Source organism: Dunckerocampus dactyliophorus, chromosome 18, assembly GCF_027744805.1.
Source record: "Dunckerocampus dactyliophorus isolate RoL2022-P2 chromosome 18, RoL_Ddac_1.1, whole genome shotgun sequence".
In the NCBI taxonomy this organism is placed as follows: Eukaryota; Metazoa; Chordata; class Actinopteri; order Syngnathiformes; family Syngnathidae; genus Dunckerocampus; species Dunckerocampus dactyliophorus.
In genome coordinates this window covers 21132603-21155077 of record NC_072836.1, presented here as the reverse complement: position 1 = coordinate 21155077, position 22475 = coordinate 21132603, and the positions used below count along the sequence as shown (strand labels likewise).

Below are 22475 nucleotides of genomic sequence, written 5' to 3'. Positions count from 1 at the left end.
ATCCAGTTTTAACGCCACAATAGAAAACCTCAACTCAGAAGTGAGCAACAGTCAAATCTGTCCTGACGTGAGATGATCTATACGCGTTGGAAATAGCATGACGTTTGGGGTTTTTTCAAGTAAAGGACACTGGCGCATGCGTATTTCCGAGTGCACGCTACGGTGGTGTCGAGACGACGCGTGATGACGTCACCAGTCGCACAGGAAGTAATGGGCGTTAAAACCTGGGTCGCCGTACAAGGAAACGTTTCAGCGATGACACCTGAGCTCAGCTCGGCGGCGGCGGACGGAGAGATGAACGTCTGAGTTTTGGGTGAGTGAGACGGAAAACTCAAGACTTGTGTGGCCTTGTTAGCTACAGACCGTCCATTAGTGATAGGATGCTAGGGAACTAGCATCTCCACTAAACAGTCCAGTGTACTCGGTGTCAATTCGCGCACTTCCAAATTGACGCCTCGCGTTGTTGAGTCATTTATCTATTGTTCACGCGCTCTCAACGGCCAAAAGCCTCATCCAGCCTGCTCCATGATGTGAGCACACATCGGTTAGGTGGTCCTTTATAACCAATGGGTTGTTCGCGAACGATCCGGCTCTTAGAGCCGTCTGTCAGAATGTCAAAGGGTGTGGTGCAGTATGCGTAGATCTCGACACTGACCAGAAGGGGGCGGGAGGGATAACACCCCCCTCACAGTCGTGAGCACAGGAGCAGGAGGGAAGGGGACGAGAGAGCGAAAGAACAAATGCAAACAAACCTGATTTGAGATGACACACTGGGAAGGCTGGGAAAACAAGCAGCAGGAAACAAAAGCTGAGGCACTTTGTGTGTCTGAAGGCAAATGTTTGCGAAAGACCATCAAAAACTTACCTGGAAGCTGCTTTGTCTTTTAGTTTAGCATATTTAAGGCCCGAGCACAAAGCCCCAGCCTGTGGAAGCGTCCTATTGTAATCATTGTGGTTGTTATTATGATCATTGCACTCTTTGTTTGATTGCCAGTTTCGGGTAGTAAACGTGCACGAAAACTCACCAAAATGCTTGTGTGTGTCACAGTAAATGTGTGTCACATTAAATGTCTTCCCTAGGGGACCTTAGTGGTCGCCGTGGAAGACAGGAATTGAAGTCGGAGGTTCAGAGTTGAGTCTTAGCTTGTTGTGGGTTATGGCCACAACAGTAGCCCGTGTTCTAATTATGATCGCTTATTGGTTTTCTTCGTCTTTCTTGTTTATACCACACTTGCACGCATTCTAAGGACATTGTTCTGATGTTTGGAGTGTCTGTGGATGCACCTCGCTGTCGTCTAGTGACAATGAGGAAGTGTCGTTGCGAGGAGGACCAGAGACGTGTTTGAGTTGGTTGTGCACATTGTTTTGTCGAAATTGGCTTTTTTGAGACTATATTGTTAAAAATGAGCATCACATGACTGTACGTGTGCTCATCAAAGGGCATGACAATCGGTATGACGAGGGATGCTCTAATCGATGGGCCACCAGTTAGTATCGGCCGATAAGTGAATTGCTCTTCCTATTACAATACTTGACTTGCCACTCTCTCAATGGTCGCACAAGTGTGAATTTTAAAAAACCCAGAGCATCATCATTTCATGACTGCTATTATGTGTGACTGTTTCAATGCAGTATTATCATTGTAATCACTATCATAGTTCATCATTTCATGACTGCTATTATGTGTGACTGTTTCAATGCAGTATTGTCATTGTGATCACTATCATAGTTCATCATTTCATTACTACTATTATGTGTGACTGTTTCAATGCAGTATTGTCATTGTGATCACTATCATAGTTCATCATTCATTACTACTATTATGTGTGACTGTTTCAATGCAGTATTTTCATTGTGATCACTATCATAGTTCATCATTTCATGACTACTATTATGTGTGACTGTTTCAATGCAGTATTGTCATTGTGATCACTATCATAGTTCATCATTTCATTACTACTATTATGTGTGACTGTTTCAATGCAGTATTGTCATTGTGATCACTATCATAGTTCATCATTCATTACTACTATTATGTGTGACTGTTTCAATGCAGTATTTTCATTGTGATCACTATCATAGTTCATCATTTCATGACTACTATTATGTGTGACTGTTTCAATGCAGTATTGTCATTGTGATCACTATCATAGTTCATCATTTCATTACTACTATTATGTGACTGTTTCAATGCAGTATTGTCATTGTGGTTGTTGATATTGTTTTGTCCTTTGTCCTTATGTCCTTGTTCGTCTTTATAGTTGTCACAGACATTTATTTGCTGATGTCGTTCTGTATGTTTCTGTTGTTCTGTTGTTGTTGCCACAATTGTTGTTGCTGCTGTTGTCCTTGTCTCTTGTCTCTGTTTGTTTTTTTTTTGTCCCCCTCTCATCCCCGCACCCCCCCCTGTTTCCTTTTCTCTTCTTCTCTGTCCCCTCCTGCTCCGGTCCGGTTGCTCCAAATTTGCTTAATAACAAGCATCAAAGTCAAATTTTGTATAACAGGGGAAGTGTATATCACACTTCTCCCTGGCAGAGTAAATCTGTTGAGCACTTGACGGCATTTAGATCTACAATTCTATCTGCTTTAAAGGCTGGACAGGACAGGGGGAGAAAAAAAAACCCAAAAAAACCCAGAGCTGTGCTTTTTTACCTGACATAATCAGGGTGTGTTACTTTTGAAGAGAATGCTATCTTTGTGTGCGAAGCCAACAAGCAGCTTTTATGATTCATCACTTCATCACAACCTTTCTCTTGTTTTGACTTTGACTGGCATTGACCTCTGACCTCAGTCCACTCTTGACTGCTCTTGTGGTTTGATTACGTCACAACAAAAGTCCCCCCAGCGCACACTGCACCTTTGTCCATGCATAAGTTAATAATAAAGGTTTTAATGATCTACAAGTACCTTTGGACTGGACCGTGATCCTCCAAGCACAGTTAAAGTTCACCACGGTAGCAGCCTCATGATTAGTTATGCTCGGAGCAGGTGAAGCATTTGGAGGTGTGCTGGGGGGCTGCTGAGGTGTACCCGATGCAGGGTCGACGACGGTCCGCTCGGAGGAGACGGAGAGGTAAGGCGCTTGCGGCCCCGGCTTGGCCAACCGACACAATGGGCCGCTGTTTGGCGCAGATCCCCGTCGTGAAAGGCTCTTTCAGCTTTCACACAAATGCAGCCATGTTTTTAGGCTGCCAAGATCCCAGAATTTGTGCACGCTGGCTCCCCCGAGGAGCCTCCTGGTCCACCCGGAGGAGAGAAGATTATATGAGTGCTGCTGTTGTTCAAACGTGAGGGTGATGTTAGCACTTTAGCTAGTATTGCTAATAGGGGTGTCACGAGATTAGGCGATGCGCGAGTTTGGGTCCACGAGAACGAGTTGAGATCTTAACATTAATTTTCAGAAAAGTACACTGAAGAAATATGACTGGACAAACAAACTTTGTGGTTTTCCTGAATCATAAAACAGTTGTGTTGCCTTTTTATGTTGCTACCGCTTATTAATATTCCCACACGGGCGATGTGGCATTTGGCTTTGAAAGCATCTTTTCCCCTCCTAATTTCTACCTAACCTTGCATTGCTCCTCACGAAGCACCACTCTTTTGCTGTGTTTATGCTAGCGGCCTCACCTCCCCCACAGAGACCAAGCGACTGTATGACCGACAAGAGGTCTCACTCTGTTCTGCATCCAGGTGAATCCTCTTCCTGCCTTTTTAGGAGGTGAGACACGAGGAGAACAGACACGCTTGCACATGGCAATATACGGAGGGCGTCAAAATGATGGAGTTCATTTTCATTTATGGTGTGAGTCATGAATTTATTATCGGGAGACAACTTTTTTCTGAAGGAGAAATGTTGTCACGTTTTGATCTCGTGAGATCTTGTGACACGGCTAGCTGCTAATGTTGGTGTCCTGCCGTGTGCGTGTTCATTCTGGTCAGTACAGCACTGGCATGGAAGCAGGAGTTGAGAACATTGATTGTCCCATCGCACGCAAACATTCACTGATTGCAAACAAGTCAGGTTGTCACCATCTTCTTCCCGTGTCCGCCCGTCAAAGCAGACTCCTTTGTGTTTTCCTCAGGCAACTCCGTTCCTCCGTCCTCCATGCCCGCACCTGCAGACGCGGCTCAACCGGAGCACAATGAGCCCATGAACGGTCTGCGCATCTCCGTCGGAGGCCTCCCCATGCTGGCGACCATGGGCAAAACCACGGACCCTCGTTTCCGCCTCAAATGGCGGCCCATCGTGGCGGCGGCCGTTTCGCTGGCGTTGGTCCTGCTGCTCTTCATGCACTTGAACTCGGGCCTGCAGGCCCGCGCCTACGGCTCCAACAGCTGGACGGCGGGCCACGGCAACGCCCGGCGGCCCGTCTCCCGTTACAACGACACCTACCCGCTCAGTCTGCCCGAACGCACGCCGCAGGGCACCCGCTACCGCATCGGGGTCATCGCCGACCTGGACACCAACTCCCGTCGCGAGAAGACGCTGACGTGGTTCAGCTACATGCGGCGCGGGTACCTTCTGGTGTCGGAGAGCGGCGACAAGGTGTCCGTGGAATGGGACGCGGAAAGGACGGTGCTTGAGAGCCACATGGCCGAGAAGGGGCGGGGCATGGAGCTGTCTGAGCTGGCGGTGTTCAACGGGAAGCTTTACAGCGTGGATGACCGCACGGGCATCGTCTACCACATCGACGGTGACAGGGTTGTACCCTGGGTCATCCTTCCTGACGGCGACGGCAACGTAGCCAAAGGTTGGTGTTTTGTCTTCCTCACGTCACGGCCATTTGCTTTAGTTCCGGAGGTCATTCATCCCGTCCACGAAAGACACGATACCATTTCTATCAACTTTGCTCTTTCATTTTCCAAATTCAACTTTCTTCTTCTTTCTTCTCTTTGTAAGTGTTCTTTTTGTCACATGACTTTATTCCCCAATATCAGCTGTTTTTCCCCCCAACTACCTCAGCATTCTTCTTGTAATTACAATTTTATTCCCAGAATATTTTGACTTTATTCTCGTAACTTTTTCCGCAACCTAATTTACCCCAAATATTGCAACTTTATTTAGTCTTGTTTCTCATAATATTACAACTTTTACAAAATACAGTTTATCGCGGGGTTAGGTTCCCAAAATAGATATTACCAGCTTATTCTCGTTTAAATGTTTTTTCGTCACAATAGGACTTTTCTCTCTTAACATTTTCACTTGATTCTGTTTTTTGTTTTTTTTGTTTTTTTACTTTCCAGCGATTTCAGTTTTCTTCTTGTAAATTTTAATTACAATTTTATTCCCAGAATATTTTGACTTTATTCGCGTAACATTTTCCGCAACCTGATTTTCCAAAAATTACATCTGTTTGTTCAAGAAAAAAAAGACATCTTTTTCTTTCATTTTTAAACTGTACGGTACTAAATGTTTTTTGACTTAACATTTTGGCTTAATTCTTGTAAAATTAGTGAATATTTGTTTTCCTTTTTGCTGTTACTGTTGTTAGTTTTCCTGTTAAATTCTATTTTTGGGATGGGCCGTGAGCCAATTTAATAACAACCACGGGCCACAATTTGGACACCCCTGGCGTAGCATCCTCTCCTTCACACGTCAAGCATCAGCTGCTTCATAAGGTGAATTGCTGCCACCTACAGGATTAGAGTTGAACAAGGTTGGCTCATTATTTCTAATCTTCATGTTTTCATCACAGTTTGTTGGCAGAATTCTACTAAATAAATCGTTCTGCCAAATTTTCAAAGCGTGGCAAATAGTCCAAGGACAAGCCCATCCGATGTTGGTGCAGATCCAGTCAAACCTGTCTTAGCGGCCACCTGTATAGAATGGCCACCTGCCTATAGCGGCCACTGAAAAATCCCCCGCAAAAAAATTTACGTGTTGTAGACCCTGTGTATAGCAGTCACCTCGCTAATGCAGCCAGCGGCCACCCATTTTGTCTCCCTTGGTCAATATCTGACCGCATATAGCGGCCAAATTACCAACTCAAGTAGAAGCTTCATGCATGAAAAAGTTTGGTTTTCCAATCAATGAAGCCGTCGTGTGTAGACTTTAATTACTGAGTCCTAGCTCAGTCACAATCATTCACAAGATCCACACAAACTGTCAGTTGTTCCACATAAAAAAGTCGTCTTCTTTGGAGCTTGTTGCAGACAGTGACACCGTTTATTTCCTGGTGTGAGACAATGTGCACAATGTGTGTCAATACTATAATGCCCCTTGTTGTGGGGAAGGAGAGACTCACGTCGCCGATGCACTTTAATGGCTTTATTAACCGCGGTTTATTAGCCTAGTAGTTCTTTACAACTTTTATCCGCAGTCCCACAGTGCCCTCTACTGGTCAACATGTAACAGTATAATTAGATGTATCTGCAAACACAACAAGCTTCTAATCACAGACATTTTCATATGTGCGTGCACAAATTCAAAATGGCCACCAACATGTCTATAACGGCCACCTGCCTATAGCGGCCACCTTTGTCGTTTCCCTTTAGTGGCCGCTATAGACAGGTTTGACGTATATACACGGCCATTACAGTCTGCTTGCACTGGGGCCAAGTGAGGCAGTGACCCTCCAGATCCAGCAGGTGGAGCTGTGTGGAAAAAGTTGAGGTGGGAAGTGGTCATGTCCGTTCTCCTGCCAGGGTTCAAAGCCGAGTGGATGGCGGTGAAGGACGAGCATCTGTACGTGGGCGGCCTGGGCAAGGAATGGACCACCACGTCCGGGGAATTTGTCAACGACAACCCAGAGTGGGTGAAGGTGGTGGGCTTCCGCGGGGACGTGGAACACCAGGACTGGGTCCCGATTTACAAGTCGCTCAAGTCTGCGGCGGGAATAGAACCTCCAGGTCAGTTCTTGTGACGAGGCCATGGTGCCTCTCGCCCGCTTGACCGGCCACTGTAATCCCATCTCTGCAGGTTACCTCATTCACGAGTCGGCAGCGTGGAGCGACACGCTGCAGCGCTGGTTCTTCCTCCCCCGCCGAGCCAGCAGGGAGCGCTACGAGGAGACAGCGGACGAGCGTCGGGGTGCCAACCTCGTCCTGAGCTGCTCGTCACACTTCAAAGATGTGAGCGTGAGCCGGGTGGGCCCACTGGACCCCACTCACGGTTTCTCCTCGTTCAAATTTGTGCCCAACACGGACGACCAAATCATCCTGGCGCTCAAGTCGGAGGAAGATGCCGGGAAAATCGCCACGTACATCATGGCCTTCACGCTGGACGGCCGCGTCCTCCTACCGGAGACCAAAATCGGTGACGTCAAGTACGAAGGCTTGGAGTTCATCTAGAAGCTGCACTGTTGTTGACACTGCTTCCTGTTTGTGAAGGACAGCCTTCATGAACAGCAATGTTCCTGCTGGAGAATGAGCACCAGCACAAGCAAGCGGAGCAATGATTGAATGACCTCCTCTGCAGGACAGCACTGTCTTCTTTTGATGATGAATGTAAAAGACACTGATGATGTTTTCCTCCAGCACATACTGTACAGTCTGTTGTTACGTTTGTCTTTGCTCCACCATTAAACGCCATCGTTTCTCCAGCATCTTTTCAGCTTCTGTCATTTTTTTATCAGGGAAGTCTTGTTGATGGCCTGGCGTTTTTCCAAAAACGGATGTGAAACATGCTTTTTCTGCCAAGTGAAACTTAAGGAACGCAGCGGGAACATTTTAGCAGAAGTTTGAAAGCAGAAGCTCACTTGGAAGACGGAGGGGCCTTGCAGCCAGACCCAATCAGGTAATCATGAAGCCTTAAAGCCTTTGCAACTTCATTCGGCCCACCTGATAACCAAACATATGCCTTTGCTTTTACTAACATCATGTCCACTTTTGACACTTTGGAGGAGGTGTTAATTTATTGGACAATGTGCTTAAAATCGTGTGATTTAGTTTGCACTTTTTTTTGTTGTCGTGGCTGTCGTGGAGTTTGTTTGTTTGTACTCCTCATGAAAAACATGAAGAAAGCATTCGATCAGACTTTTGCATTCGCTTGTTTGTGTCAAATTTCTAGATGGAGGAAGTGAAAATGCTCCCACATGGAGGCTTTGGCGCTCTGTGGCTTCTGCTGCTGTTAAACGTCTCTGGATGCGCTTTCGATTTTCACCTCTTCAGTGAGTTTCTGTCACAGCAAACACACAGTCTAAATGAGTGTTTCCCAACCTGTATAGAGCCAAGGCACATATTTGACCTTAGGAAAACATGTCACGGCACAAGGGGTATCACGAGATCTCACGAGATGGGTCTGCGAGACGAGATGAGATTTTAACATCGCTTTTAAGAAAAGTGCAATGAAAAAAATATGACAATATAATTACTCATTTAAGTTCAACTATGTTACCTGCTTCGGCACTCTGTGTGTACGCCAGCGGCCCCGCCTCCACCCACCAAGACAAAGACTGTATGACTGACAAAAGGGCTCACTCCGTTCTTGCTAAAACACGGCAAGTTGCTGAAGAGTGAACCCTCTTCCTGCCTGTTTGGAGGCAAGAGACGAGGAAAACGGACACACATGCACACGGCAAAATGATCAAGTTCATTTTCATTGAGTCGTTTATTATTGTCCCATGCCTAGTGTCCACAAGACATTTTTTTTTTTCGGAACGAGACATCTCGTCACGTTTTAACCTCGTGACAGGAGATCTTGCGACACCCCTACACGGCACACCACCAAACCAAATGTAACCTACAGTGCATCCCCGCAAATGTGTGATTCAGCATGCATGGCCTGACAAATTTGTGGATTGGTGTTAGATTTTTTTTTTTTAAGTAACTTATTTTAAAAAAACTAATTTTTTTTACAATTTCTCTTTTTTTGTCAAATTAAAATTAAACCAAATTAAAGTAAATTTTAAATAAATTAATGAATAAAATATATATATATTTATTTAAATTACTTTTGAATTAATTAAATGTAAAAAGAAAAAAGAAAAGACATTTCCCCCCCCCATTTTTCTTTCTCCAAAAATAGGCATTTTTTTCCACATTGAAAATACAGATAATGTACAGCATACAAGGGGAGGGAACGTCAGCTAGAAGGAGGTTCTGGAGGGGGGAGAGCAAACTTTGGGTGAAAAAGACACAATTTTATGGCCGTATCAATTATCTCTGTTTTTATTTTGCCATTTGCCGCTGGTCCAGGAGCAGGTTAATTTAGTTTAGAAGAGCATTTAAGTGTTCTGCCTGTCACTATGCGTTGCTGGCAAATATACCTGTACTGGACTAAAGATACGAAAGGTTATTTCTGGAGTAATTAAGTGAAATTGGACCGTGGTTGGGAACTAGCGGCCCAGATGGCAAATAGCCAATACATGTAAAGCAACTATGAATGTTTCTCTGGTGAACAGAGGATGTTCCAGAGGTCCGAGAGGGCGCCATGAGGCTCTTTGGATCGGACAAGCCGTGGAAGGGCCGCGTGGAGGTCTACCACGACGGCAGATGGGGAACTGTGTGTGACGACGGCTGGGACATGGCGGAGGCTCAAGTGGTGTGTCGACAGCTTCATTTCCCGGGGGCCATATCTGTTGTCATTGGGGAAAACTACGGACAAGGTACCCCGTGTTGTGTACTTCGTGTAATTGTCCGCCAGAGGGCAGTGAATCCGGGCTTTTACAAGTGGATTTGGAGAACGCAAAGCAAAGCGCAACATAGCACACAGCAAGCGTTGATACTCTGTCAAGCTAATATTCAATAACTGAAAACGACAAACGGAGGCGAAAATCATATAAAATATGTGAAAATTGTGTTTGAAACTATGATTGAAGGAGACTGACTGACTGTGCGTTACACACTTATCCAGGCGGAAGAAAAAGTAGTTCCCTTCCAGCCAACCGCGTATCATTTAGATCAGGGGTCACCAACGTTTTTCCTTGTGAGAGCTACTTTTAGAAAATGAAAATGGCCACGAGCTACTCATTTTTGTAGAAATGATTTTCATAGCTTATTTCAACCTAAACAAATCAAATATGCTTGTTTTACCAAAACATTCACAAAATGTTGGTATCCACAACTCACATTTTATGTTTCACAATACTTTTCTTTCTAGTGTTCTCACATTATTAACTGAAAACCTGAATGAAAAGCAGGCTTGCGGGCACCTCATGTGGTCGTGGGGGGCTACCTGGTGCCCGCGGGCACCACGTTGGTGACCCCTGATTTAGATGAAACACTTTAACAACGTAGTTACTTTCCACTGTGTTCCTCTTAATGATATGCATTACCTCAAGTGACGGAAGTATCACAGTATTGATTTTCCACTTTAAACATTGGTTTTAGAGCATAAAGATCTGGTATCTTAGCTATCAATATTTTCGTATCGGTCTGCACATCACTACAGACAACATAGCGTACAACATACAACGTCCTTCCTCTTGAAGTGAATGTTTGTTTACAAGTGAGCTCCAGCCAAGTTACTACAGGCTGAGAAAAAGGGAGCGCTTGATTTGCTCACCCGTGCAGTACGGGTAATCTCGCCTCATTGAAGAGTTTTTTTTAAAACAATCGCTTGTCTGAGCTACTTTTAATGTTAGCAGATTTATCGGTGTGACATCACAGTGGTGGTTCCCCCTCACTGTGCCTGGACAACTGTGTCATGGTGCGGGGAGCCCACATGGGAAGTGCTGCTTCCCGTCAATAAATGACTGTTGGGTTGAAGAGTTTGTCATATATCTAAATCACACCACAAATTGATCGATTACCATGTCAGTTAGTCCTACCCTAAAAGTATTTTTGCACGTCCATTTTTTTCCAATTTGATCTTTTATTGGATGGGCTTTTATTGGATCTTTTATTAGATTAGGGACCTGACTCACTGAGGTTTGTTCCAAAAGCCAAACAATATTGTTGGTCATGCTGTAGAAAAATACTATTTTCATAACCATTTTCAATTTCACAAATTCGTGTTTGTAACAAAATCGTATTCATTAAAAAAAAAAATCGGGACATCCCTACACATTGTACAACTAAACTGAAAAGTATTGGTCTCATCAGGCTAGGATCAATACTGATACTACCCTCGGTATCAATACTGTCGTTATTTGGATGGATCGGCCCAGCGCTTCTGAAATGATGCCCCATTCGTGTTTGGCCACAGCACCCGGACCCATTTGGCTGGACGATGTGAAATGCGACGGCGCAGAGAAGAGTCTCTTTGCTTGCGACGTCAGCAAGTGGGGAGTGACCGACTGCACCCACAAAGAAGACGTCGGCGTCACGTGCGAATCCTGGAGTAAGTACTGAGCCGGCGAGGTAAAAGATCACGAGAAGATGCCGATATTGGAAGACAACCTCTGGTGATTCCAGACAGAAGCGCGGCTCTCCAGGATTTCACGCATTCGTTGGACCACAGCATCAGCCTGGTGGACGAGCTGGGGGCCGCGTTCGACAGCGGGGCAGGCTGTGACTTCCTGATGGTCGTCCAGAGCCCCACTGGGAACAAAGGCGTCAGCGGCTCCCCGGAGACGACTGAGAGCACCATCTGCGCGCACAAATTCATCCTCTCGCAGTTCCCGTCCTTTAACACGTCGGAGGGGATGGTGGTCAACGTCAGCCTGACTTGCCAGCCTCATTTCCCCTCCTTTGTTAGGTACTTGCACTTTGCAGCATGTGGACTGAGATGCTTTCACTGACAAATCTTCTCCAATCTGTGTCGGCAGGTACCTGTACACCCGCAAAATCCATGTCACCTTCTCCTCGGCGCAGTGCCTACACTGGATGGCTTCCAAGTTTGGGATGAAGCACCTGATGGTAGACGTAGGCCGCATGTTTACCCGAGTCCTCTCAGAGGACGCTTCATTTCGTACCCAGGTGTCCCTTCTTCAGTACGCCACAGAAACTGGAGACCTTGTCCTGCAGGAGAACTGCTTGCAGTATCTGGCTTGGAACTTCCAGAAGCTGACCCAGTCGCCGGCTTGGCTCAGCCTCTCCAAGGAGGACCTCGGAAGGCTCCTATCCCGCTCAGACCTGGTGGTGCCGGACGAATATTTTCTGCTTCGGTCCGTGGAGAGCTGGGTCCAGGAGAAGGGCAACCGGTCCACTTTGGAAGCCCAGGTTGAGCTGCTGAATGGCATCCGCTTCCCGATGATCCCCGCGGAGAAGCTGTACCAGCTGGAGGTCAACTCGTCCCTCTATGATGTTCATAAGAGCGCGTATCGGGAGAAGATGCTCAAAGCCTTGCAGTTCAACGTTCTGCTCTTTGTTACGCGTGCCGCGCACCCGGAGTTGAGCCAAGATGACGACTACCAGCCCAGGATCTACACGGCCGAGCCATGGAGCACCGTCATCAACTCTACAAGAAAGTCATCCCCACAACAAAGACGGCTTGAAAGCTCCCACAGAAGATCACACCATGGTAGATACGCTCACCACGGCTACTACAGCTACTATCCGCATCCCACCAACAGCCCACGCCAACACGCCTTATCCAAGATGTTCAGCACGCCGTTCCACAAAAGCCTGCTCTTCAAAGCCGACACCGTGGATTGGGAGGCGCGCCTCTTCACGAGCCAAAGCGAGTGTTCCGACGAGGGTCACAGCTGCGACTCGGTGCCGGCGGCCGTGCTGTCTCGCCAAAGCTTGCTCACCCGGAAGAACGTCGTCTTTGGCAACCGGCTAGTGCTGGTGTGCCAGGGCAAGTACGTCTGCCATGTTCAGGAGTTCAAAAACAACATGGCGTACGTGGCCACCAACGGCAGCCGGGTTCTGGCCTATCCTTGCCGCGATGAAAAGTACCTGTACCGCTTTGTTGTGCGGCCCGAGTTCGTCTGATTTGTTTTCTTTCCTGTCCACTGCATGATAACGACTCATCCTGGCATGATACACTATCTACCCTCCGCTCACGCTGGGCACGCGCAAACGCAGCTGCTAACAGGGGACCATTGGTGGGCCACAGCACCTTCTAAAAATAGAATTTAACAAGAAAAACAACAAAAATGGGAAAATCAGAAGTCGTTTTAATACAGTCGAAATATGAAGAGAAAGAGTTGGAATTTTACGAGAAAAATGTTGTAAAGGAAACATAACGTGTTTTTTTTAGCATAAAGTTGAAAGTGTTTTTTTATAAGTTGGAATATTACAATACACAAACCAAAAAACATAACACAGTGAATAAAGTTGTCATTTTTGGAATCTTAGGTTGTGGAAAAAATTCTAATCAAATATTAAGTCCAAATATTAAGAAAAAAAGTTTCAATTTTAAGAAAATAAAGTAAAAATATTAGGAGAAAATAGTCGTATTCTAATTAGAAAAAAGTTGTAATATCACAAAACACAAACAAAAAAATGAATAAAATTTAACTTTAGGAATCTTAAATTGGAGAAATAATGATATTGTTATGAGAATTAAAGTCAAAATATGATAATAAAGTCATAAAGACAAGACAACAGAAATGGACAGAATCATTTCATTGTAGTAGTTTTACAAGAATAAAGTCCAAATATTAAGAAAAATTAATTGTAATCTAAGGAGAAAAAGTGGCAATTTGAAGAGAATAAAGTCAAAATAGTTGGATTGTAACAAGAAAACCAGTTGCAATTTTACAAAAATACTCGTAATATTATGAGGAAAAATGACCTCCCTTTTGGAGCATAAAGTGGAGCTATTAAAGAAAAAATATATTTTTTGAAGTTGTAATATTACAAAACACACACAAAAATATAAAAATGAATAAAGTTGGAATTTTTGGAATCTTAGGTTGCGGAAAAAAAACAAGAAGAACATTTGACAACAACAGAAATGGAAAGAATAACTTAATTGTTTCAATTTTAAGAAAATAAAGTCAAAATATTAGGAGAAAATAGTCGTATTCTAACTAGGAAAAAGTTACGATTTTACAAGACTAAACTCGTAATATTCTGAGTCATTTTTGTAGCATAGAGCTGAAATATTTTTAAAAAATGCATGTTTTTAAAAAAAAGTTCTAATGCCACAAAAAAGACGAGCAAAAAACTATAAAACAATATAAAACAAATATAAAATAATATAAAAGTCCGAAAATTATGGAAATAAAGTCAAATACAAGAAGAACATTTATAAGAAGAACGTCGAAGTAGTTGGAAAACGTAAAAAAGAAGATGTCCCCGTGGCCCTCGGTGGAAAAAGTTTGGACACCCCTGCTGTAACCCAGTCAGCGTAGCAGAATGATGTTCCTTTCTTGGCTGTGTCGGAAACACGGCTAGAACTGCCAACGAATGCTAACATTACGCTCCACGGTCTCCATTTTCCTGCATCTTTTTTCCAATCAAGCATCAATAAATCAATAGCATTCCCAGTCCAGTCTTCTGCGTTTACTGTGCTGCATTTAAGACTTGAACATGTGCACCCCTTTGCACACAAGAGACAGGATTTAAGAGTAACGCTACAGTTTCATTCATACTTGCACACTTCAGAACACATACAGAACACACTTCACACACTTCACACACTTCACACACTTCACACACTTCAGTGGTTCCAGACCTGACCGTGATAAGTGAATTTCCACGATGTAGGGTTCCTTATTTACAGTATAAATGGAATAGTTTTGTTGTAGTTATAGCAAAGAAAACCTGTTTACAACCTTCTAAATACGCTTTTCAACATTATTAGAGCCCTCTAGACATGAAATAACCCCCCTATAGTCACCTTTACACTCAGATTACCCAATGTAGACGACATAATAAGACATAAATAAGACTTGTGTTGCTGTAAATGTGTTCCAGCGCTAGGGGAGCTGAATTGGGGGCAGACAGAAGTGATGTCGGGGGTTGAGAGTTGAGTGTTAGCGTAGCGTGGGTTACGGCTGCTGCAGTAGCCCGTGTTAGGGATTATTGTGCCTGTTGGGAGATCATTCAAAACTACAACAGAAAGAAGTCTGTTGTTCCGGCGATCAAGTTTCTGGTGCTTGTGTGTCTCCCCCAACATTACAGTAAGATTACTGACACCTAGTGACCAGTGTACAATACTACATATCTTCACAGTGCCTTTGAATGCATCTTCTGAATGCCTTATGTTTATATTTTACTTCATTTAGCCTTTTTATGATTGAAAATGATTCATTTAGGCCAAAAAAGTACGTATGTGAAATATGCTTAAATATGCACATTTTTGGACAAACAATAGCAGCACCATTTATTAATTTTTGAAAAACCGTGATAGCGTCAAGTGGCAAAATTCAAAGCGTGAATTGACGAGGGATTACTTTACATCAGGGGTGTCCTCAGCGCAGCCTGAAGGCCAATTTTCACCTGTGTCTGGGGGGGTTTTCCATTCTGATTGATTTTTTTTTCATTCTGAAAATATAATTTAAGAAGAAAATGTAAAAAAAAATTATATATATATATATATATATATATATATATATATATATATATATATATATAATTATTATGATAAAAAACAAAATAAACAAACAAAGTTGTAATTTTTGTAAAATTAAATTGAAAAGTTGCGTTACGAAATGTTACAAGAACAAAGTCATGAAGAGTTGGAAAAACAGAATAAAGTCCAAATATTAAGAGAAAAAGTTGCAATTTTATCAGGATAAACTTGTAAAAAGAAAAAGTAAATAATATTAAAGAAAAAACATGTTCTTTTTTTATTCAGTCATAATATTATGAGAAACAAACACATCAAAATAAAGTTGCCATCTCTGGAAAATGAGGTTGCGATAAAAGTTGTTGTTTTATGGGAATAAAGTCATAATGTTACAAAAACAGCACATTTAAGTTGAAATATTTGCAACATTACAAAAACAACAGCAGCAAAAATGGGTCAAAAAAGCAAAGACTCGAGTTGACAGTAATATTTGTTTGCAGGTCACGTCTATGACGAAGCTCAGATGAAAGCGTGTTTGATTTCCATACGAGGCGGCGGTGGAAAATTTGGACGTTCCCGTAAGAAAGTGAATTCCTGCTTGACAGCCAAAGGATGTACGCTGATGATGATGATGCGGCCGATGAAGGATAAGAGCAGCTTCTCCATGTGACTCATGTGCAGCAGTTTGCACAAACACGCCTGGGGGGGCTTTGAAACACATCATCTGCGTCCCGCCAGAAGATGGCTTTGGTGGCTCAATGTTGCTGATTCACTGGCATTTCTTCACACAAGTCGCTGGCTTATCTTCTGTGAGTAACACGTGACTCTCTTTTCATTCATGTGCCAATTCTTCCCATAAGCCACGCCGCTGGTCGCCTCCACGCCCCCTCCTGGGGGGGTGGGGGGCAAGTGAATATGTCACAAGCCCATTTCGCATTCAGGGACTGCGAAAGAGGCAAACCTCAAATGACGCAGATGAAGGAAACAAATCTTCTTCTTCCTGATTTGTATCGGGTTGAAAAGGTCGGAAAAAGGAACAATTGCGCAACCTCGCCGCGGTCACCGGGGGCCACTGGAGGTCGGGGGTGTCCAGCGGGGGCCACGTAGTGAAAAATGAAAGGATGAAGCAACACGTGTGGATATGCTAACAACTTCTAGACTGTACATTTCATCTCAGACTTGGCTCTTTTTGGCAGTTCTTTTGTTTCATCCAAATATTGATATTTTGTAATCTTGTTGTTCCAATTTTATTCCAATAATATTAAAACCTTTTCCCCAACCTCATTTTCCAAAAATAACAACTTTATTTACTTGTAGTTTTGATTGTCTCTCAAACGAGCCGTTTAAAAATCCATCTTTCATATTTCAGCTGTGTGCTGCTAAGATGACATTATCTTTCCTCGTAATATTACAAGTTTATTCTCATAAAACTCATATTCATATTTTGACTTTGTTCTTGTAGAAGGACTTCTGACCATTCCATTTCTGCTGTTGTTGGGGTTTTTTAAATTTCCAACTATTTCAACTTGTAAAGTTTCTTCACATAATTGGGACTTTATTGTCATAATATTTGGACTTTTTGTCCAACCTTCAACCATTTTCCAAAAATGATTTCTCATAATATTAGAAATAAAAAAGACTAATAGTATTTCAGCTCTATGCCCTTAAAATGACATTGTTTGTCCTCATGATATTACAACTCTATTCTGGTAAAATTGCCACTTTTTTGTGTTCATATTCTGACTTTATTCTCGTAAAATGAGAGCTGCTTTTTCCCTTTTCTGCAGTTTTTTTCCTCAACTATTTCAACTTTCTTCTTGTAAAGTTTCTTCACGTAATCAGGACTTTATTGCCAGAATATTACAACTTCTTCCCCAACCTCATTTTCCAAAACAATTATTGAAATGTTGTTTTGTTTGTTTCTCATAATATTATAATAAAAAATAGATTTAATATTTCAGCTCTATGCCACTAAAATAACTTTATTTCTCCTCGTAATATTATAGAAAATAGTAAAATGACATTATGTTCCAAGTTTATTCTCGCAAAAGAGTTTTTTCTGTGAATATTTTGACTTTCTTCTTGTGAAATCGCTGCTGATGTTTCTGTTTTCGCTACGTATCGTTGTTAGTCTTCTTTTTTTCTAGTTTTCTTGTGAAATGATATTTTTAGAATGCGCCAAGGGCCAACAACAAAACAGCCAGGGGCCACACTTTGGACACCCCTGATCTCGACATGAGCCGACTCATGGTGATGAACGGTGACGCGGCAGAAAAAGTCAGGTCTGTTTTTGTCCTGGAGGGTTTGTGACGGCTCCGCAGAAGGAGAGTTTGGATGATTCATTCAGTCTCTGGCGGTGAACGGCTCCTCTACCGATGACCGGAAAATTATGGGAGTGAAAGAGCCTGACGCCTTCCACGCTACGCTCTCGGAAAAGTGGTCATCAAATGCGGATTTTGCAACTCGTGAGCTAGAAGCCAGTTTCGGAAGAGATGGGCGGTCATGTGATGAATGCCAGACAGGAAACGGGCTGTTTGGAGGCTTCTGGTTTTCATCTGATGCCAAACTGCTTCATTGCTGCTCATTTGGAATGTGTCACTTCCTCCTATTATCTTTTTCCGCATCCAACATCTGGTAAATCCCCGCACGACCAACGAGTCATCGCGGCTCACCGCATCTGCGGCGGGCGTTTGGGAACTTTCCTTTTCCTAGATGATGCCCTGGCGCTGAACCCTGACCTTTCCTGCACTGACACGTCTCCTTTCTGTTTTGGACTCGCTGCTAAGATGTCAGAGTGTTCTCAAGAAAACGTGTTCAGGTTAAATATTACAATGATTCACTCGAGCAATTTTTTAAAATAAAAGATGTATTTTTGTGTGGAAAAATAACATCATTTAGTAGCATAAAGTTGAAATGTCAAAGAAAAAGTTGTAATATTATTTTTTCTAAAAAAAATAACTAAAGAAAATTTACAAAAATAAAACTGTAATTTTTGGAAAATACATTTGTTATAAGGTTACGAGAATAAATTTGTAATTTGGAGAAAAAAACCCAACAGAAATAGAAAAACAGCTGTAATTTTATGACAATTAAAAAAAGTCACCATTTTACAAGAATAAACTTGCAATGTTATGAGGAAAAATGACTCATTTTAGTACCATAAAGTTGAAATATTAAAGTTGTAATATTATGAAAAACCAACAAAGAAAACTCCAAACAAAATCAAGTTGTCATTTTTGGAAAATATATTTGCATAAAAAAAATGATAATGTTATGAAAATAAAGTCGTATGAGAATAAAGTCATAATTATGAGAAAAAAAATTCATTTTATGAGAATATTAACAGAAAAAAGTCCCAATTTTAGGAGAATAAACTTGCAATATTATGAGGAAATACAATCTCATTTTAGGACCACAAAGTTGAAATATTAAAGAAAAATGTCATAATATTATGAACAACAACCAAAAAAAGCCCAAACATCCATCCATCCATCTTATCCTCATTGGGGTCCTGCTGGAGCCTATCCCAGCTGGCGGGGTACACCCTGCACTGGTGGCCAGCCAATGGCAGGGCACATACTGCACACGTGTCGACAGACAAGCGTTCACTCTCACATTCACACCGATGGACAATTTACAAGCTAACTGCATGTTTTTGGAATGTGGGAGGAAGTCGGCGTACCCGGAGAAAACGCACGCACGCACGCACGCACGCACGCACGCACGGGGAGAAATGGTTTCACTTCATTCTCGTAACATTGTAACTTTTTCCGGAACCTACATTTCCAAAATTACAAGTCTATTCATGATTTGGTTTGTCTTTCAGAATATTCCATCTTTGTAAATATTTATTATACTTTTCCATCACGACAACCTTTTTTGTGTTAGATTTTTTTTCTCCTTAAAATCTTGACTTTATTCTTGGAAAATGACTGTGGATGTTTCCATATTTGTTGTTGGGGTTTTTTTCTTGTTAAATTGTATTTTTTTAAATGTGCTGCGGGCCAATAAAATGAAAAAAGGCCCCCAGGCCGCACTTTGGACACCCCTGCTTTAATAAATAGATATTTTAATAATCCCCTTGGGGAAATTCAGGCATCCCTATGCCTCTATTTAATGACACATTTCCACAAAATAGCATAGACATTGACCACACTTTATTAAGATGTGTAGCGAAGCCTGCTTCGTCACAAAACTGTCCTCTGGAGCGGTGGCCGTATACAGTACACGGGGCGGGTCAAGGACGCCTAACATGACGTTTTCTTTTTCCGACGTGTCCGTTTTAGTTTTCTGGTTGTCTTTCCCCGTCGCGGGCAGACTGGCGCCTGCCGGGCTGCCTGGGACAGCCTGAGTGCCACCATGAAGATGAGCTTCCAAAAGGGCTGCAAATGCCAGGTAAGCAAACCTGATGGATCGTCAACAGAAATGTGAACGACTCAAACGTTGCTCATTAAAAACCCCGTCGTCTTTGCTCGATCCTCAGATCGCTCGCCGCCACTCCTTCCCGTGCGGAAGCAGCAGCCCAGCCGAGTGCTTGTGGACTGACTTCCTCCTGCGTGTAACCCATAAAGGGTTTGATGGACATTAAATAGCAGTAAAAACTCCACCTGAAGAAGATGGCAAAGTCAGCAAAATAAATCATCTCTTTGGAAGAAAGCAACGCTGAGCGTGCGGGTGTTTTCCATGTTGAGGTTGCATTTGTGAAAAGTGACGATTGATAGCACCTGAGGGTGGGAGATAATTGTGTGAGTGAAGGTGAACCAGGTGAAGGCAATCATCCAATTAAGAGTGTGGGAGGAGCTTCCAGCAATAAAGGCTGCTGACCCCCCCCAAGAAAGTTCACCAGAATTCTCCTCCAACTGCAAGCCCTGTCTTCTTAGCGCCATTTCACGCATGATGAGTTGTACGGTGATGAATTTGGTGCTCCCGCTGGTGCTGCTGTGCACGTGGCGGCTGCAAGAAGGAGCACAAGCCTGCTCGTGCCTTCCTGTGCATCCGCAGACGGCGTTTTGCCAAGCAGACGTCGGTAAGTTGAACATGGAAATATAATTTGGGTGATGTTTGTTCGTCCCTTCCTTCTAAACATGTCACTTATGTTTGCACGATCGTTACGGCTGTAAAGTACCTTTTTAAAGATGGCTGGATGGATGGGAAGTGAGGTGTTCGAAGCCATAGTAGTGAGACAGGTGCTGCTAATGAAGGTGATTGGCGTTTCCTGCTCTGGTGTCAAATGGCTCCCCTGGAAAGTAATGTAATGTAAAGCGTTCCATTATTGTCACATGACATGAGCTTACGTCATTGGCATGTACGACGTGATGGTGAAAAGAACTACCGCTCCATTCTTTGTGAAAGGATAAGTTTGTCTTTCTTCCCCATTCATGTGCCAATGAATTACAGTTGCGCAGTGGGGTGTAAAGGCAACCAGAGGCGTTTAAAGTCTACAGGGCTCTAATAATGGCAACAATTGTGTTTTAAAGTCAGGTTTTCTATGCAAACTACAAAAATCCTACTTTAAAATTTAACTTGCAGTCGGTCTGGAACCAATTAGCCGCCATAACCGAGGGATGGCTGTGACTGGCTTGTTTGGAGCCTGGCAACACGCATCCGTCCCTCCAGTACAGCTGATGGAGCGGTCATGTGGTGCTGGTGCAGCCTCATTACGGTATTGTGCATTAAAACGACATTCATCTGTAATACTCTTGTCTTTGTAGTCATCAAGGCCATGGTGGTTTCAAGGAAGGATGTTGGTGGATTTGACAAACCCATCATGTACCACATCAAACAGGCCAAGGTTCTAAGGGATTTCTGGCATTTCAGTTCTGTTTGCATGTTTTATATTGTGGTAAATTGATTTCTCTTCCGCACCCCCAGACATTCAAGAGCCCTCACAGCCGTGTGGATGCCGTCTACACTGCAGCCTCCTCTGCAGCCTGTGGAGTGACTCTGACCAAGGGTGTAGAATATCTGATCACAGGTGGGGGAGGGGGGCGGGGGGGGGGGGGGGTTGCTGTTGCTGGTTGTCCTTGTCAATTTTCTGACCAACAGGCAATCGAGATGCTGTTTAAGATTTGAGCTTAAAAAAAAAATAAAAGGGTGATGAGATGGGGGGGGGGGGGGGGGGGGAATGCTGAACAGACAAATGCAGGTAATGCAAAACAGCAGCTGGCAGAGATCAGGGTGCGAATGAATCAAGCAAGCTGTTTGGGTCTTGTGGTACGGGCCCAAAGGCTGCCGTACCTTCTCCGTGACAGCAGTAGGAACTGGCGGCAGCGATGCGGTTGACTCAAGTGAAGATGTCAGCAAGGGAGGTCGAGTATTCACAAGTTGTTGCAGAGCCTTCAGTCTAGCGATGGCCTTGACGCTGGCGTTAAGACCTGCCTCGTCTTTCAGCGAACCCTACTTGGAACACGCCATTGTGTCTGTAGCTTGAATGCTAATCAGCTGTGCTTGACGTAATCCCACATATTTCGTCTTTCACCATTGCAGGCCGACTGGCGTCTGACAGGTCTCTGCACATCACTCTGTGCGACTTCATTGCTCCCTGGGACACCCTGAGTTCTTCCCAAAAGGTCGACTTGGTACAGCGCTATAAAAGTGGCTGCAATTGCCAGGTAAACAAACAAATGGGACCTTTCCAGACAATATCAACAAAATCCCCCCCATCTTTGCTTGATCCTCAGATCACTCCCTGCCACGCCACCCCGTGCAGGAGCAGCAGCCCAGACGAGTGCTCGTGGACCGACTTTCTGACAAACTCGGGCGATATGCAGCTGGCCAAATATTTTGCTTGTCTGAAGACGCGTCACGGCCCTTGTGCCTGGTTCAGGGGGGCCCCATTGCCCACAAAGAATTACATGGGCACTAAAGGCCGTTAAAGCTTGCCCCATGCAGGAGATGCCAATGTACAAATAAATGGAAGAAAGCATTGCGGTGGTGTGATCATTGCTTCAAGTGACTACATGAAGTCTTAAGTATGCTTGTGTGGATGCGCCTCGTTAGCAATGAAGTGTTTCTGCTGTGGAGCGCTCTATAGCCAAGTATTTGGGTTCAAGAATGCGTCCCACAGTGAACTACACGGATGTTTTCAGGCTAGTTACTACAGTTTGTCAGCACCGGTGCCGTTATATCAGTTCAGTGTACTGACTGCTTATCCTGTCAGGGAAAACATGGGGAGTCACACAGCAGGGGG

The 22475-nt window shown here is 43.7% G+C and overlaps 3 protein-coding genes across 6 annotated transcripts; all 3 read left to right on the top strand.

The window, feature by feature from the left end:
* The first annotated feature begins 183 nt into the window (after positions 1-183).
* On the top strand, positions 184-7540 carry cant1a (calcium activated nucleotidase 1a). Of its 4 annotated transcripts, none has more exons than XM_054759226.1 (5): positions 202-313; positions 3619-3718; positions 4083-4751; positions 6646-6849; positions 6920-7540. In XM_054759226.1, exons 3-5 carry the CDS (start codon positions 4106-4108, stop codon positions 7288-7290), a joined length of 1221 nt encoding a protein of 406 aa, XP_054615201.1. In that variant the 5' UTR covers positions 202-313; positions 3619-3718; positions 4083-4105; the 3' UTR covers positions 7291-7540. The 4 variants fall into 4 exon arrangements, with proteins under 4 accessions (XP_054615200.1, XP_054615201.1, XP_054615199.1 ...); XM_054759227.1 differs by lacking the exon at positions 202-313 and adding an exon at positions 2020-3073; XM_054759225.1 differs by lacking the exon at positions 3619-3718 and having other exon boundaries at positions 184-313; positions 6920-7538.
* Positions 7541-7695: 155 nt separating this feature from the next.
* LOC129170990 (galectin-3-binding protein A-like) lies at positions 7696-15234 on the top strand. The gene is made up of 6 exons (XM_054759222.1): positions 7696-7735; positions 8009-8108; positions 9342-9545; positions 11087-11221; positions 11296-11578; positions 11649-15234. The coding sequence occupies exons 2-6, from the start codon at positions 8009-8011 to the stop codon at positions 12757-12759; spliced, it is 1833 nt and encodes a 610-aa protein (XP_054615197.1). The 5' UTR covers positions 7696-7735; the 3' UTR covers positions 12760-15234.
* A 3484-nt stretch (positions 15235-18718) lies between these two features.
* On the top strand, positions 18719-22161 carry LOC129171464 (metalloproteinase inhibitor 2-like). The gene is made up of 6 exons (XM_054760138.1): positions 18719-19681; positions 19770-20312; positions 20998-21077; positions 21158-21260; positions 21773-21897; positions 21967-22161. The coding sequence occupies exons 2-6, from the start codon at positions 20180-20182 to the stop codon at positions 22159-22161; spliced, it is 636 nt and encodes a 211-aa protein (XP_054616113.1). The 5' UTR covers positions 18719-19681; positions 19770-20179.
* Positions 22162-22475: the final 314 nt, after the last annotated feature.

Excerpts from the sequence above, each read along its gene's own strand:
- cant1a (XM_054759224.1), top strand. The coding sequence starts at position 3,034 with ATGCAGGGTCGACGACGGTCCGCTCGGAGGAGACGGAGAG. Across the intron at positions 3,074-4,082 it reads CGCTCGGAGGAGACGGAGAG|GCAACTCCGTTCCTCCGTCC; the intron begins GTAAGGCGCTTG and ends TGTTTTCCTCAG. Across the intron at positions 6,850-6,919 it reads GGCGGGAATAGAACCTCCAG|GTTACCTCATTCACGAGTCG; the intron begins GTCAGTTCTTGT and ends CCATCTCTGCAG.
- LOC129170990 (XM_054759222.1), top strand. The coding sequence starts at position 8,009 with ATGGAGGAAGTGAAAATGCTCCCACATGGAGGCTTTGGCGCTCTGTGG. Across the intron at positions 8,109-9,341 it reads TTTCGATTTTCACCTCTTCA|AGGATGTTCCAGAGGTCCGA; the intron begins GTGAGTTTCTGT and ends TCTGGTGAACAG. Across the intron at positions 11,222-11,295 it reads CGTCACGTGCGAATCCTGGA|ACAGAAGCGCGGCTCTCCAG; the intron begins GTAAGTACTGAG and ends TGGTGATTCCAG.
- LOC129171464 (XM_054760138.1), top strand. The coding sequence starts at position 20,180 with ATGATGAGTTGTACGGTGATGAATTTGGTGCTCCCGCTGGTGCTGCTG. Across the intron at positions 21,078-21,157 it reads ACCACATCAAACAGGCCAAG|ACATTCAAGAGCCCTCACAG; the intron begins GTTCTAAGGGAT and ends CCGCACCCCCAG. Across the intron at positions 21,898-21,966 it reads AAAGTGGCTGCAATTGCCAG|ATCACTCCCTGCCACGCCAC; the intron begins GTAAACAAACAA and ends CTTGATCCTCAG.